This window comes from Equus caballus, chromosome 8, assembly GCF_041296265.1.
Source record: "Equus caballus isolate H_3958 breed thoroughbred chromosome 8, TB-T2T, whole genome shotgun sequence".
Lineage (NCBI taxonomy): Eukaryota > Metazoa > Chordata > Mammalia > Perissodactyla > Equidae > Equus > Equus caballus.
Window position 1 is genome coordinate 372,390 of NC_091691.1, and position 15,723 is coordinate 388,112.

The 15,723-nt window shown below is 62.6% G+C and overlaps 1 protein-coding gene across 13 annotated transcripts in view; it reads left to right on the forward strand.

The window, feature by feature from the left end:
• The window catches only part of ARVCF (ARVCF delta catenin family member), a 50,815-nt gene that overhangs the window by 22,764 nt on the left and 12,328 nt on the right, over nucleotides 1-15,723 (forward strand). For 7 of the 13 annotated variants that reach the window (XM_023648080.2, XM_023648078.2, XM_070275151.1 and 4 more), the window contains one exon: nucleotides 7,058-7,285. The exons of 2 other annotated variants lie outside the window; for them this stretch is intronic. In XM_023648080.2, the coding sequence (XP_023503848.2) occupies nucleotides 7,076-7,285 (210 nt within the window). In that variant the 5' untranslated portion in view covers nucleotides 7,058-7,075. Of the gene's footprint in view, nucleotides 1-7,057; nucleotides 7,286-10,802; nucleotides 10,959-15,723 lie in introns of those variants that run through there. 4 more of the 13 variants (XM_023648081.2, XM_070275148.1, XM_070275156.1 and 1 more) reach the window with 1 other exon arrangement.

Below are 15,723 nucleotides of genomic sequence, written 5' to 3' on the forward strand. Positions count from 1 at the left end.
AGCCCTCCCTGGGACCTGTGTGAATCTGCCCACAAAGGGACAAATCCCTCCTGGGGCCAGCGCTGCTTCATGCTGCAGCCTGGGGGCCGTGACCCCACCCCAGGGGCTTAGTTAGCAAAGCTGCGGTGGGTCAGGCTGAGGTCACTTGGGGAGGGCCATGCAGGCAGAGCGCCCAGCATGTGGGGCCCTGCCAAGTGCCTGGTCAGCAGCAGTCAGCAGTTCAGGGACCCACGGGCTAGGGTGGGCAGGGACTCCAGGCCTGAGGCCACCTCCAGCGCTGGGGACCTGCTGGGGTGAGCCTCCCTGGCTGTGGGGCTGGGGCACAGACAGGGTGGCCATGCTGGGTGCGGGGGGCACTCTGTGCTGGGTCCTGTCACCATGGCTGGGACTGACACTGTCCTCAGGGTCCCATCACCCCAACCCTGGGGCGAACCAGGCCACTTCGCCCTTGTCCAGGCCAGGCCTGCCCTGAGGTTGTGGCTGCAGCAGGGCTGACCCAGCTCCTCAGCTGAGCCAGCCGCGTCCTGCCCAGGGTGGACAGGTGATGGCAGGGCCCCTGCAGCAGGGGAGCCAGCCAGAGAAGGGAGAGACAGTGAGCTGGGGCGTGCGCAGCCCCCTAGCCGGCCTGACGCCGGACCTCCTGCCATTTGCCCTGCCAGCCCCACGAGGACTGGACTGTCCATTCCACTGGGCCCTGAGCTTGTTCCCGTTAGATGGGAGTTTCCCTGCTGCCAATGCCTTTTCCACTCCTCCATTCCACCTCTCCAGGCAGAGTGTGTTCCTTGTCAAAACCATGAGGAAGACGGTAGGAAAACCCCCAACCCCCAGCAGAGAGCCATTGCTCGGGCCTTGGGCTCCTCCCAGGGACCCTTCTGTGGGCAGCTAGGGCAGGGGGTGCGGAAGTGGGGATGTGTCCCAGCCTCTAACCACCAGGCTCTCCTACCAAGGAGGGTGATGGGCAGGGGGGCCCTGCCTTGCCCCCCAGAGGCTTATTGGCCACAGGCTTCCAGGGGCTGCACCGCCGCCACCCCTCAAAGGGGCTTTGTACCACCACAAAGAGGCTCTGTCCCTCCCGGAGAAGCCTGGGTGTTGCCATGGTGAGGGGGGGGGTCCACTGCTGGAGTGGGGAAAGGGCATTCCAGGCAGAGGGCACTGATGTCCTCAGGCCGCAGCCCTCAGCCTGGCTAGACAGCTGCCCTGGCTGTGCCTCGGGGCGGGGGGGCCCATCAGGGCATCTCTTGATCCCTTGGCCCTTTGGTAGGGGCTGGGCTCCCAGGCCCTGGTGCTGGTCGGATCTGTCTGGATTTGGCCCCAGCCTGGCTGTGAGCCACAGGCCCCTCCTCTTCAATGCCTGGGTCCCAGAGTGCGGTCGGATATGGCTGGGCCCTCATAATTGTCCCCCAGTGCTTCTCTGCTCTCCCTGAGATGGGGTGGAGGGTAAGCAGGACTTGGGGGTGGGGCACTGAGGGAACCACACAGGCCACCTTGCAGGCCAGTTGTCTGGTGGAGGAGGTGATGGAGGCAGCGAGCCAGCCAACCCCACACCGTGGGATGCCTGTGGCTCAAACCCTCCCTTACCCCCCCAGGCTCCCCTCTCATGGTCAGGGATGGGGTGGGTGGGCTTTCCATGCAGGCAGAGAGGGCACTGTGACTGCCAGCCCCCAGCCACCCTTGCCTGGAGCTCCATGGCTTCCCAACCCTGCAGCCTTGAGCCCTTGGGGTTCCCCTGGGCTGGCTGCCACAGGAACGGTGGAGGAGGTGGGTCCTTGCTGCCTGTACCCCACCCTCAGAGCCTGCAGGGCATGGGCCTCGGGCTGCAGCTGCTGCTGGAACCTGGGTCAGGTGCAGGAGCGGAGTTAGGGGGCTGCTCTGAATCCTATCCCCATCCCATGAGTCTTCACAGAGAGGCGGTCCCAGGGAACCAAGGAGATTTGGAGGGTGCTACATTTGGCACAGGCAGCATGTGTCTCCGACCTGCCCCAGTGGGATTCTCAGGCTGAGACCCTTTGGGAGGCCCTGGTGCTGGCTCCTTGTGGCTCATGTTGCCTGCCAAGTGGGCAGCAGCTGAGATGCTCACTTGCCCCACCTGCCCGCCCGCCAGGGTAAGGCCTGCTTGTGCCACGTCCAGCCTGCGGTCACCTGGCCCCTCCCCAGACCTGGCTCTGGCCCTGGCCTCTGAGCTCCCCAAGCCCGCAGAAATGTCCCTACCTTGACCTGACCTTGAGCCTCCTACATCAGCCCCCTCACAGCCCCTAGTCCTCCCGGACCTCCTGCCCAGTGGCCCTGCCCTGGGGCTGACCAGCGCTGCCTTGGACCTGGCCTGCCCTTGGCCTGGGGCACCCCATTTGCACAGGGCAAGAACCCCTTGGGAAGAACACCCCAGACTGTTCTCCCTGCACATGGGCGTCATGCTCTGCATAATCGTCGGCTGTGTGCTGCTGGGTGTCCACGTGGACAGCCTGGGGCAAGAAGAGGTCACTGGGGGGCCCTCTCTGTCCACCCCCCGCCCTCCATGGTGTCTGGTCCAGTGCGGCGGGCTCCCTCTTTGCGGGGGAAATGTGATTTTCAGGCTGAATCCGTTATGGCTCCCCCAGCTCCCTGAAAAGCCTGCTGCCTCCCTCCCGCAGCCGTCGGCGCCACGCAGGCCCCAGGAGCTGAATTCCCCGGCCTCCTCGCTCACTTGCCCGCCTGCTGGGATGTCTGCTTTCCGCCTCTGACTTACGTTCTGATTGTGGCAGGAGCTCCTGCTCCCCCTCAAACGCTGGTGCCTGCAGCATGTGGGCTGGAGCTGCCCGAGGCCGGCCCTCCACCCAGAGTGCCACGCCGCCTGAGATGCACCCTTGCTGTCTTTTTTCCATGCACATGTGTGCACACAGGATCATTTCCACACTCGTTGCTTTGCACCTTGTCTCTGTGGCCACATCACTTGTTTATGACCTTGACCCACTTTGAGTTGGGATTTTGGATTTTCCTATTGATTTGTAAGAGCACCTTATAGATGAGGGTGCTGCTTCACCGCTGGATGTTACAAAGACTTGACCCCACTGTGTTCATTGCCTTTCATTGTCTTTATGTCTTTTTCTCCTACTTTCTGTTACAGAGAATCACAAATGCACAAAAACAGGGAGACTAATGTGACGTGTCCCCATGTGCCCCTCACCAGCTTCTGCCCTGATGAAGTCACAGTTCAGAAGTAAAGTCACTGCCCAGCTTTCGTCCAAAACGCTTGCTGCATGTGCTGCTCTAAATAGTGTCGCTTTAAGAAAATAAGGGGAGCGTAACCGCGGCATGTGGTGCTGCTCTGGATGTGCAGGAAGGCCTCCCCCTCCCGGGGTGAGCAGGCCCTCCTCCCCTCAGCAGCCTCCTCCACCCGGGTACCCCAGAGCCCGCAGTGACTGCAAGTGCCCCTCTGGTCCCAGCAGGACGGACGGACGTGGACTCCACCCTGTGTGAACCCCACACCCCAGGCCTCCTGCTGCAGCCCTGTCCCCGGCCTCAGCATGGTGCCTGTCCTTGTGGGCTCGCCCAGAAGCTATCCCCGAGGTTGTGGGCACCCTCTGACCACTGGAAGGGCGACAGGGTAAAGATGGGCCCCATGGGGCCTTGCCAGTGGGTTGGGAAGCGTGTCTCCATGCTGGCAGCGCCTGCGGGGACATGACCCCCTCCTAGGCCAAGAGGCGCTTTGGCACTGCTGGGCCTGGGTTCTGCTCCTGCTGGCACCATTCCCTCCCCATCTGGATGGGCAGGAGCCAGGGCTGTGGAAGGAAGCTCATCCAGTGGCCAGTTCCCTCTCTCCCCTCATGGGGGACAGGGGCAGTGGGCAGTGTGCCCACAGATGGTCATTGAGGGGTTAGGAATGGAGCCCAGGCCTCCCCCTGCCGGCCTGACCCTTAGGAAATTCCTCTGATTCCTCAGATTGGACTCAGGCCCCATCATTTGATTTTCTGGAGCAGGGTTTGGCTGGTCTCCTGAAGAGGAATGTCTGGGTCAGCAGGAAGACGTCAGATGTGGGGTTAGGTTTCTGGGGAAGGATTGGCGTCTCCCCCTGGGTCCTCTGATGGTGCCTTCACTTTCCTGATGGAGCGAGTACTAGCCACACTTGTGTCCAGAGGGTCCAGGGCCCGAGACTCGCTCCTCCTGGTATTGTTGCAGAGCCTCGTTCTCTCACGTACCCGCCTGTTCATCCACCCAACTGTGCATTCACTCGTTCTTCCCGCCAGCCTCCCATTCTTCCACCCACCTGTGTACCCATACACCTGCCCATCCATTCACCCCCATCCTCTCTTACAACCACCTGCTCCCCCTCCTGTCCATACATCTGTTCACTCATTCATCCGTTTCCCCTTCCATCCAGCTGCCTATCCTTCCATCCCTCCATCCACCCATCAGTTCACCCACCTTGGGTCACTCCTGGGGTGCCCGGGCCTGGACAGGCTTTCCTTAGGTCGACCATGTCCACCCCTGCCCCAGGACGGGCAAGGCTGTCTCGGGCCGGCATGTTCATTCACCTCTTCTTGCTAAATCGACTCCACGGGTGGGCAGGCGGGCATGTGGGGCACAATGCTGCCCCTACCCAGGAGTTGCAAAGCCGGTGGCTGGGGTCTGGATTGGGGTTGTGAGGGGTCTGCCCGGCAGGCAGTGTGGGGCCCTTCTCAGGTGAACAGAGGCTGTGATGGCATCAGCCAGAGGGGAGATGGTCAGCCAAGGTCTCGCAGAATGGCGCTTCTCTGCCTGCCCCAGGCCCTCGGGGCCACAGCGGAAGCGAGTCTGGTGCTCACCCCTACCCAGGATTGGGGCCCCATCCCAAGGCCCAGCTGGGGAAAATGTCTTTGAAGTCTGTGGTTGATCTTAAAAATTCATGTACATTTTGCCTTCCATGTCATCACATATTTATTGTTTTAATATAAAAATAGCATTTTGAGTTGCCATCAGAAAAGCTGCTCTCTGGGGTGCTGGCCTGGGGCGCCTACGCCTGCACATGCTACTGTACATGGGCCCTGCACCTTGGACTGGAGGGGCCACCATGTCAGGGGAGTGGGTCCGGGTATTCCCTGCCTCCTAGATGCCCCTGGCCAGCAGCCGGCCTCCCATGCACCCCGCGGCTGGCCTCGAGGCCGCCAAAGTGACAAGGCTGCAGCCAGAAGGGCTCGGCACCCCAACCCACAGGCAGACAGAGGGGTGCACCCTCAGGCTGGGACAGAGGGCATGGGCACCAGACTCAGGGCCTCTGCTCTCCTGTGGGCGCTGTGGGGTTCTCCACCCCTGGGCTGGCTGTCGTGCGAGGGTGTCTCCTTGGGGACGCACAGTTATTTAGCTCCTGCTGAGAGAACTGGACAAGGGGAAGGTCATTGTGGGGTTTGGCCACCTTCTTGGTGTAGCCTCAGGATTCTGGGCCCCTGGCCAACCCCTAGCCAGAGCAAATGGACCCCCTTTGAGGGGATGGGGCTCCTTGGACCTCAGAGCTGAGGTATGCTGGAGGGCTCAGGGCAAGGAAGCTGGAGGCTGGGGCTGCGTGCCCATTACTGTGGATGCGCCATGCTCTTTGTCCTTGATTCCCTGCTGGCCAGACGATGCGGTCTGCACTTCCCCCCTGCCTCCCGCCCTGCAACAGCCACCACCTCTTCCAGCAGGAGTTCGGTTCATTCTTCCAGCTATGCTGACCTCACTGCCCCTCTGCTAGGTCATGCTGGCACCGTTTTATTTGTGTGAGAGGGGCTGGAAAATGAAGCACAGCTTCTGGGACCTACATTGGTCTCTTACTCTCGCTGGGCCTTGGTTTCCCCAGCTGTCACAGTGGGCTGGGTTCTGCAGTGTCCTTTCACCTCGAAGTACACCCATACCCCCCAACCGTGTCCCTGGCCCAGCCAGCACTGGTGTGGCCAAACCCAGCACTGACCCTTCCTCTCCAGGGTTATGTTTTTGCAGCCAGCTCCACCTAGGCCAGTGAGCAGCAGAGCTGGCCGTTTGGGGCTGCTGCCTGCTGTGCTGTGTCTCTAAGCCCAGGCCCCACATTGGTGCAGGGGGAGGGGGCTAGACAGCCTCAGTGGGCTGGCATGCATCAGGCCAGGAGGAGGCCCTGAGCAGCACTAGGCAGTGTGGCTGCATGGCCTGCACCCCACGCACTGCCGTATGCCTGGTCTGAGCTCCACAGACTTCTGTTGCTTTTTGCCCATGAAAAACAAACGTGCTGGGCAGCCAGGGGCAAGTGGTCAGGAAGGCACTGGCTTGTTGCTGCAGCTGCGGAGTCTTTGCCACCTCCACCTGCTCCCCTGGGGCCTGCAGGGGCAGTGCTGACCCACCCCTCATGCTTGGTTTTGGACGCCCAGGCCTCTGCCCTCAGTCTCCCTCCCGATTGGGCATCAGGTACACAACCCGTTTACAGGCACAGAATCTCAACCAGACTATGCTCGGTTTTCACTCTGCCATATGCGCAGACGCTACCCTTGCTCCCAGCCAGCGTGGCTGTGATTGGAGGCCGGATGCTGGTCTGCAGGCCAGTGTCACCCCTGCACCTCCCTAGGTGTCCAGGACACCTGATGGCTGTGGCGGAGCTTCTCATTTCCTGCCTATAGGCGCACCAGCTCTGCCACACCAGCTGTGTGGCTACAGACAGGTCCCCCACCCTCTCTGTGCCCCAGCGGTCACCTCAGTGAAATGGGCTTGGGTTGGCCCATAAGATGGTGGGGAGGTGAACTGCGCTGTGGGCAGCAGAGAGCCTAGGAGGTCTGTGAGCTGGACATGTCAGCTCCTCCTGCCCCGCCCTGCCTGGCGGGCTCTGGGCACCCGTGGCCCTTGGCTCTGCTGGGCCTGGCAGGGAGCAGGGGAGCCTGAGTCAGAGCCCATACCCCACAGGGAGGGAGCGGGTCGCTTCCGGCCAGGCTCGGATTAATGGCTTTTAATTTAGAATTTAATCAATGCAGCGTCTCTCTGGAGAGCTGGATGTTCCGGTCTGGGAGTGAGTCGTATGATGTAAGAGTGGGGTGGACAGGGGGCCTGTGATGGCCTCTCCAGGCCTCTGCTCCAGCCCCACCCTGATCTTGCTCTGCTTTACCTGCAGCCAGCGAGCATTCTGGTCATGGAGGACTGCAACATGCACTCGGCCGCCAGCATCCTGGCCTCAGTGAAGGAGCAGGAGGCCCGCTTCGAGCGGCTGACTCGGGCACTGGAGCAGGAGCGGCGCCATGTTGCTCTGCAGCTGGAACGTGCCCAGCAGCCTGGTGTGGGCAGTGGTGGTGTGGGCAGTGGGCAGCCCCTGTCGATGGCCTGGCAACAGCTGGTCCTGCAGGTAACAGCCCAGTGACTCAGGAAGCATGAAAATAGCTAAGTGGGGAAACAATCAAGGGGCCCTGGTGGACCACAAGCCAGCATGCAATGGCTTATAGCAAGACCTCTTAGGGCCTCTGGGGAGGGGAGAAAAATGAGATCCTGAGGGGGCTAGAAGTCTCACTTGGGTGTGCAGAACACCAGGTGATGAATGGGTAGGACACAGCCCAACCAACCCTCAGAATAGCACTCTCCACTCAAGTGAGTCGTCAGGGCCCAGGCAGCTACAAGGTCTGTTCTGGGCAGCTCAGCGGTCAGCCTGGTGACACTGAGGGTTTTGCCAGCCCTGGAGTCTCCCTGCCATGGTGTTTTCCTCCATTGCATGCATCAGTGAGTCAGCCCCAGGGGAAGGCTCAAGAAAGGCCCTGGGCCCTGCCTGCAGCTCAGAGGGGAGCCTGGGAGCCTCTGGGCCTGGCCGTTGGACTCGGGCTGGGCTCAGGCCCAGGAGGTGTGGAGCCCTGTCTGCTCTGGGGCCAGAGCCTGAGAACTCCAAAGTAGGGGGTGTACGCTACAGTCAGACTGCCTGGACTCCCCCAGCCCACCACTGTGCCCGGTGCCTAACCTGCAGATGGGGCAGCAAGAGCCCCTGCTGCACAGGTGGTGGGGGCAGCACAGGAAATGCAGGGCGCCTGGAGTTTGGTGTGATCATTGTGCTTCCTATTCTTGACTGAGGTGCAGGGCAGAGGTCAGGCAGGACGGAGCTCTCCTAGGAGGTGCGGGAAGGGGAGGGCCCCTGGGTGGAAGCCCACCGTGCAGCCTCCCCCTGTTGCCTCTGCTCACCACTGGGCTCAGAGGCCTGAGGGGCTCCTCAGCGTGACCGTACAGGGCCCTCTTCGCAGGCTCCTCAGTTTCCCTGGCTCAGCTCCCTGAGCAGGGGCAGCATCATTGCCCTCCTAAACCTAGCAGCCAGCCCTTGTCCTGATGTGTCCCCCAGCACATGCACACCCTCCTTCTCTGGTCTACTGGGCCCCAAATCTAGGGAACCAGACAGGCTGCGGATGCGGGCCCCGCACACACGTGCTGGAGGCTCGGGGCAGCCTGGGCCTCTGTGGCTAGAGAGAAAGGAAGCAAGGTGCTGGTCTCAGCTGACACTGGTCCAGGGGGCTAGCCTTGCCTAGCTGGGGTGTGCGGGGCTCAGGAGTGGCTCATGTCAGGCTGGGGGACCTGGCAAGTGACTGCCCCCAAGCCTTGATGTCCTCATGTGCCAGTGGGTGATCTCCATACGCAGCCCAACACGGTACACAGTCACAGCCAAAGCCATGTCTCCAGAGAGCCCCAGGTGGGCTACATAGCCAGTCCACAGGAGGCTGGGGCTGAGGTGGGGTGGGTCTAGGTGTGGGACCCACCGCTGCCACCCCCGAACCCCAGGCACAGCAAAGGATGAAGCCTGTACCTCCAAACCTGGAGGGGAGTGGAGCAGCCCAGCTGGGCCACCACTATTGGCAGCCAGTGACCCCGAGGCCGCCCCTCAGGCTCCAGGTGCTCTATCCAGCACTCCCAGGCTGGAAGGGGCTCCAGTCTCCAGCCCAGAGGGCACCACTGAGGGTTGACATGCCTGTGGGAAGATGTTCCAATAGCCAGGTGCTGCTCTGGCCCCCTGAGGGCTGTGGACTGAGGACCTCAGGCCACCACCCTACCGTGCCCACTGCCCCTCCCCACCCAAGGCCCTCTCAGCCTGCCCTGGGTTTTCTTTCTCTCAGGAGGAGATGGTTTTCTCAGGCTGAGGTCTGAGAGGGCATGTGTTCCCAGGGCTGTGGCTGGACTGGCAGGGCTGACGGGGACACTAGGGAGGTGGGGCCACATCCAGCTGGCCAGGCCTGGCAGCCTCAGTGCTGAACCTGAACCTGCTTCCCAGATTCCTCTCAGCAGGAGGTGCCTGGTGACCTACCTGCTGAGCCACCGACTGCCTGGAGCCTGTCCTCGGGGTCGGAGCAGAGGTCTGTGAAACACAGGGGCCAGTGGCCAGGCAGGTAGCTGGGCCCAGGGGGTTGAGAGGCTAGGGTTTACTGCTGCTGTGCCCGCTAGCTGCTCCACAGTCCTGGCCGCCTGCCCTTCATCCTCCAGCAGGAAGAGTCCCCTCCTCCAGACCGCTGGCTGGAGCAGAGCTGGCCCTCACCCAGTGTGTGTGTGTGGGGCGCCTTTAGGGACCTGCCAGCCTCGGGCCAGGCCAAGGTGGGGATGTGACTGGGGCACTAGCAGCTGGTGAACTTTGGGAGAAGACAGACAGCTCGAATTAAGCATCTAGGCCAGGCTCCCTCAGGGCAACGGTCCTGTCCTCCTGCTCCGGCCCCACGGGGCTCTACCTAGGGCTGCCATGGATGGAAGATGCAGGGGGCCAGTGGTCAGGGCAACTTACCCCTGTGCAGGTGGTGAAACTGAGGCTCAGAGGGACATGCAGTGGACACCCAGAGTGCTTCAGCATGCCAGCTACATGGTCTATGTACATGGCGTGTCGTGGAAGCAGAGGGTGGCCCCAGATATGGCTTGGTTTCTGAGCAGGGGATCTGGGGAAAAACAAGTGGGAGGCGGGGGGCCAGGCCCCAGGCCCTCTCTTGCCCCACCCAGTGAACCTCCCTGCGCTGGCCCTCTCTGGTTATCTCAGAGCCCAGCTTCTTTGTTCACAACGTCAGAGCCTTTGAGTTGCCTTTGTGGGGTATGACCCCAGAGGTGGGTCCTTCCCCTGTGTCTGTGTCCCCCCAGCTGAGCCAGACTCCTCAGGGTGTGGCTACCCCTTCACCAGGCTGCTGGGGGGAGTGCACCCCAGCAGTAGAAGCCCTGATTAACCAGCCACCCTGACACCCCAGCCACCACTTCCCAGTAGATCACAGGCCTAGAGGAGAGAGTCTGAGGCCAGCTCGGCCCATGAGCTTTCGCCCAGGGTCACCCAACAGTTGGGCCCCCACCCCACTGTTTGATCTGCTCTACCACTCGGAGTCGGGGGGTACCCTGGGCCTCTGTGTCTTGGTGAGGAGAACACAAGACAAAGCCCATGGGTGCACCGCCATTTGCCAGGTCCCTGTGGAGATCCATGCCAACGTTTCTTTGGAGGGCCGTGCTGGCGGGTGGGCAGGGGCCTGGGGCCGGATCTGGGAGACCTGAGAACTCTTGCAGTGTAACTACTGTCTCATCGGCCCCCATTTCGCAGCAAGGGGATACTGAGTCGCAGCCAAGATAAGCAGCTCGTGCCCGGGAGGGTGGCCTTGCGCTCTCTCGATGGCCGCACTGGCGCCGGCTCTGCCAGAACTCAGTTTCCCCGACTCCACAGGGGAAGGGGCGTGTGAACTCCTTTACCCGGGGCAAACCGAGGCCTGGGAAGGAGGACTCGGCCAAAGTTGCTCGGCGGGAAAATGTCACCCCCCCCGGGGCGGGCGTGGGCAGGGGCGCGAGGGCAGAGCGGCGGCGGGTGGCGGAGGAGCCCCGGCGCGCCGGCCGCAGCGCCCCGCCCCGCCCCGCCCCGCCTGGGCGCGGCCCCGCCCGATTGGCTGCTCGCCGCCACCGCCGCCGGGCCCGCCCCCGCGGGGAGCGGGTCCGCCGAGCCCGAACCCGAGCGGCCAGGCGCCGGAGCCGAGCCCGGTCCAGCTGCCGCTGCCGCCCGCGCGCCAGAGCCCGGCCCGATGCCGGCCGAACTCAGACAGGTTGGAGGAACTTGTCCGGGGCGGGTGGCACCGTCCCAGGCTCGGCGGCAGAGGGCGGGGCGCCGGCCTCCCGGGAGGACCGCTTTTGTTCCGCAGAGCCGCCGGCCGGAGGCGGCTATTGTCTGGGCTCCGGCCGGCGCGTCTGGCCCCGGGGCCAGGAGGGGCGGCGGAGTGAGCGCGCCGCCCCGGGGGTGTGCAAGGCGCGGGCCTGGCCGCGGGGTCTCCAGAGCCGTTCCTTGGGGGCCGGGCTCGGGGCCCCCTGGGCGGCGCGACCCTGCGCAGGGAGCGGCTCCCGGACCGGGTGGGCTCACCCCCGGGCCAGCGCCCAGGGCAGGTGCCGGAGCCGGGGGTGGGGGCGAGGGCGTTCCCCAGCAGCCCCTCTATGCAGGAGGAAGGCCGAGGCTGGAGAGGGCAGCCTGGCAGGGCCTCCTGTTCCTTGGGGGCTCACTGGGCCTCCCCTCCCTTCACACTCCCAAAGCGGGCTCCTACTCTGGAGACCTGTGAAGAAGCTTCCGGAGCTTTAATGGAGCCCCGTCTGTGCGGCAGCCACGTGAAGGCGGGTGGAGGATGCCCTGCCCGCATGGAGAGTTGGGAGGGGGTCTTTCAGTACCGGGGTTGAGTACCGGGCATGTGGACAGCCTGCCCTCTTGCTCAGAGAGGGGCGGGGTCCAGTAACATGCCGGGAGAGAGGCCGAGTGGAGGAGCAGCCACCCCAAGCCCCTTGTGGGAAGTAGGTCCCCCACACGCCCGCTGAGTCCCTGCCTGCTGTGCATCTCTGGTGTGGCCCCCAGGATCTGGCCACTGACTGCCCCAGAGATGGGGGGCCAGCTGGGGGCACTGGGGGGATTTGGGCCACAGTGTGGCTGGTGGATGTGGGCAGGGCTCAGGGAAGCTGGGTTGGGTGACAGCCAGCCCTACTCTCCCCCCGCACACACCCATACAAGCCTGCTCCCCTAGCCTGCTGAGCATCCGCACCCCTTGGCCTCTTGGCCACTCAGCATGGGGCCGCGCCCTGGCAGGTGGACTGCTGCTGCTGAGGGATGAGCTCCTGTCTACCAAGGCTGGGGAGAGGCCATGGGCTCCAAGGGAGAGAGCATTTGTGGTGGCCAAGAGTTTGTGCCTTGGTGGGAGATGCCAGCCTGGCTTGTCCTGGACTCCATCCAGAATGGCTGTGCTGGTGGGGGCCTTTCACTCCTCTACCTCTCCATTCATTTGTCCCATGCGGCCGTCTTGTGCCCTTTGGGGGTTGTGGGAGCCAAATGTGAGATCCCACCTTAACCTCTACCCTGTGTGTGCTAGTGAGGCCGTGAACAGGGTGGGGCACTCACCCCACAGTTTATTTTCCATGATGCATCCTGTAGGTGCCTACCTGCCAACTGTAAGTGGGATAAGTGGATCCATGTCTCCAGGACCTCAGTCCAGCCCCATCATTAGAACTTGGCTTGTTTTCTCTGTCCCTTCCCTCTGCCATTCCCACATGCACCCCAGAGGCTGTTGTAGGCTTTTGCTCAGATGGCGGCCCCTCTGCATTGTCCCACACCTCACTTTTCTACTCCCCACGCTCCTTGGATCTGGCCACAAAGGTGTGACAGCCTTGACCCCTGGGTCCTTCCTGTTTCCCCATGAAGAAGCTGAGCCCCAGGGGTGTGACAGCGCCCAGGGCTCTAGCACGGCACTCAGCTCTGTGCTTCTGGGACCCTCTTGAGAGCAGTGGCGGGTGGTTGGGTCCACCTTTCTGGGGTGCTGGCTTAGAGTCCTGGGCCAGGCCCCTCCCACAAGTTCAAGGATGCCCAGTGGAAACCCCAGGCCTGCACAGCAGGACCTCCCTGGGCCAGGCCCGGCAGCTGTGGACCAGGTAGACCATGGATGAGAGTGCCCTGGGACAGATTTGGGCCCTGGAGGTCAGTGATGGGAGGCTGGGCAGTGGTCCCAGCGAGAGGGGCAAGGCCGACCAAGGCCAGGGCTGAGGAGGAGATGGTAAGAAACAGTTGACAGGACTTGGCAGGATTTGGGTTGTGGGCGAAGGCTGGGGGTGGTGTTTCCAGGCTGGTGCCCATGTCTGGGGTGCAGGGGGAACTTGGGGCTGTAGGCCAGCCTGGGTAGGTGGACGTGGGACATGGGGCCTTAGAGCAAGGCCTTAAGGCCGGATGAGGATCCAGGCACCCTGCTTAGCCACCTCTGTTGAGTGTTGACTGTGTGCTGGTTGTTAGGCCATGATCCCATGTCCCTGCCCTGAAGGTGTTGCACAGGCCTGAGCCATGGGTCCCCTTAGGGCCTCTCCCTACCCTAGGCCTCAGTTCTGCCATCTGCTGCCCACTCTTGAGACCCCCCCCCACAGTGGACATCTGCGTGGGTGGTTGAGGGAGGTGATGGGGGTGTGTGCACATGTGAGTGCTTCTGGGGACAGTGGGCACTGAGCGCTGGGTGCTGTCAGGAGAGCACGAAGATTGATGTGCTCAGGCCTGTGGGCCGGGCTGGGTGCTCACGCACGTGTGTACATGCACGTGTCCCTGTTGGAAGGACCAGGTATGTGCACATGTGTGTCCAGGTCCTTGTCTGCATGTGTAATGGGGCTGGACCTTCCCATGATTACCGGCTGACTCACGCTCGCCTGCCTGCCCACCCGCCCGCGTGAAGTCATTGCCCATTTTTAGCTCCCTGAGGTCATGTGCCAGCGGGGGCTCTTGGGGCCCTGCAATCCTGCTGCCAGGCTGCCCAAGCTGGGTGTTAGTGGGCCATGTTGCAGGACTGCTAGGCCTCCTTGAGGGGCTCTGGCTCTCCTGGACCCCTCCATCCCCTCATCCCCCCAACTCTGCACTCTGTCAGACCATCACCACAGGCTGGCGTGAGAGGAATAAGCTGGGCCACATAGTCGCATTGAGGGCCCAGGTGGGCTTCCCCCACCTCCCCGCCACTGCCTGGCTAGGGGGTAGCAGGCTCTTCTCTCGGGGTGTTAATGTCTGCAAATGTCTGCAAACCGACTAAGGGGCCGTGTCCCACTGGCAGTGTCCTGGACAACATCCTGGTCCCCTTTAGTCAGTCTTGGTCCTCACCCATCGCCCGGACTTGTAGCCCCAGGACCTGGCCCCAAGGGCCCAGCAGAGAGAGCGCGGCCCCTGCCACACATTTGCTCTGGCAGTTGCCAAATACAGATGGGGCTGCTGAGGCCTCAGCAGTGACACGCTGTCCCTGGACCTTCCCCTGCTCCAGAACTGTCCCAGCTCCCCAGTGCCCTGAAGAGCCCAGGCCACCCTGTGCGGCAGCCCACCAGTATGCCCCCACTCCGGGCCTCAGTTTACTTTTCTTTCCCAGGGAATAGTGTTCCTCCTTCCTGGCAAGGTTCCCAACAGACATTCCGCCCACATCCCAAGACTGAGAAGGTGGCAGCCACAGCCCCCCGAGGAGCAAAGTGTGACTAAAAGGCTTGGCAAAGTCACCTTCCTGCGGATGCCTGAGATTCCCGTTAGTGGATTGGGGAGTTCGGGTGAATCCTGTGCCCTCTGTCAGGCCTGTGTCCCTTTATGTAAAATCACGAGTTGTCCTCTGAGGCCCTGCTTCTGGAGCAGGAGGTTGCATTCTGTGGCCTCTTCCTGTGTCACCAGAGCCCGAGGGATCCCCTGTCCTCACATGTTGGTGCAGGTCTCTCCCTGGAACCCTGAAGAGATCACAGGAGCCCAGACTCTCAACACTGCGTGCAGTTGCAGGATCAAGTATCCCTTCAGGACCAGGCCCCAACCTGGGGAAACTTCCTGCCCTGGGGAGCTCCGGAGACAGGCCCTGCAGGCTGCTCTGGGTGCCTTGCCTTGCACAGCTCCCGGGCCCAAGGACAGGAGCAGAGTAGGGCTCTGATGCCAGGCAGATGAGGATGTGAGCTGCTGGCCTTCCCTGGGCCTCAGCTCGTGTCTCTGCAGGCCTCAGGGTCTGGGGGCCCAGCAAGGGATCCATCCTGCAAGGCACAGGGCCTGGGCTGGGGAGCAGGGCCTGTCCTCCTGCTGACCCAGCCCTGGCTGCCCGCCCACCTCGGCTTGGATTTCATTCCCTACCCATCCTGGCCAGATGCTGATCCCAGGACACCGGTGCTGTGCAGAGGACCCATGTGGTCAGGCCCGGGGGAAGACTGTGGCTCTCAGGTTCCTGTGCCACTCAGCACAGCAGGGGTCTGGCCTGGCTCTGCTGTGGGCTGGTCTGTCCTCTTTGAGCCTCAGTTTCCCTGCTGGCCAGTAGGTATGTGGGCCTTAGAAGAGCCTCTGTCCAGAGCTCGTCTTGCCTGGAATTCCCCCATGGTCATACATCACAGGGACACATGATGGCGAGAGATGCAGGTTAACAATGAGGCAGGTGGCCCAGAGCTGAGGAGACCTTGGGGGGGTGTGGGGAGGGGACACTGTGGTTGCCGTCAAGGACCAGCTGGGTCCCCTTGGCCTGAACCCACCCTCTCTGGGCTCTGATGTGATACCCAGGGTCTTGGTGGGGGACATGGGCCACTGGCCCAAGCAAGGTAGGACCAGGCTGTGCCCGCTCAACACCCTAGGAGTGTCCATGCCGGAAGGAGCAAGGGTGTTTTGGTGCTCTGAGTGCACAGGGCACTCTGGAAGCTGGATATTTCTGTTTTGCAAGGGCATCTAGCTGGCCTTGGGGACAGCAGGAGCCTGGGTGTGCCACGGGGAGTCGGTGAACAGTGCTGAAACTGCTCCCCCAAGGCCTCTGCGCTCAAGGTTTCTGGGTTGGGGCAGGGAGGAGGCCTGGGGCACCGGAAAGGTCCAGC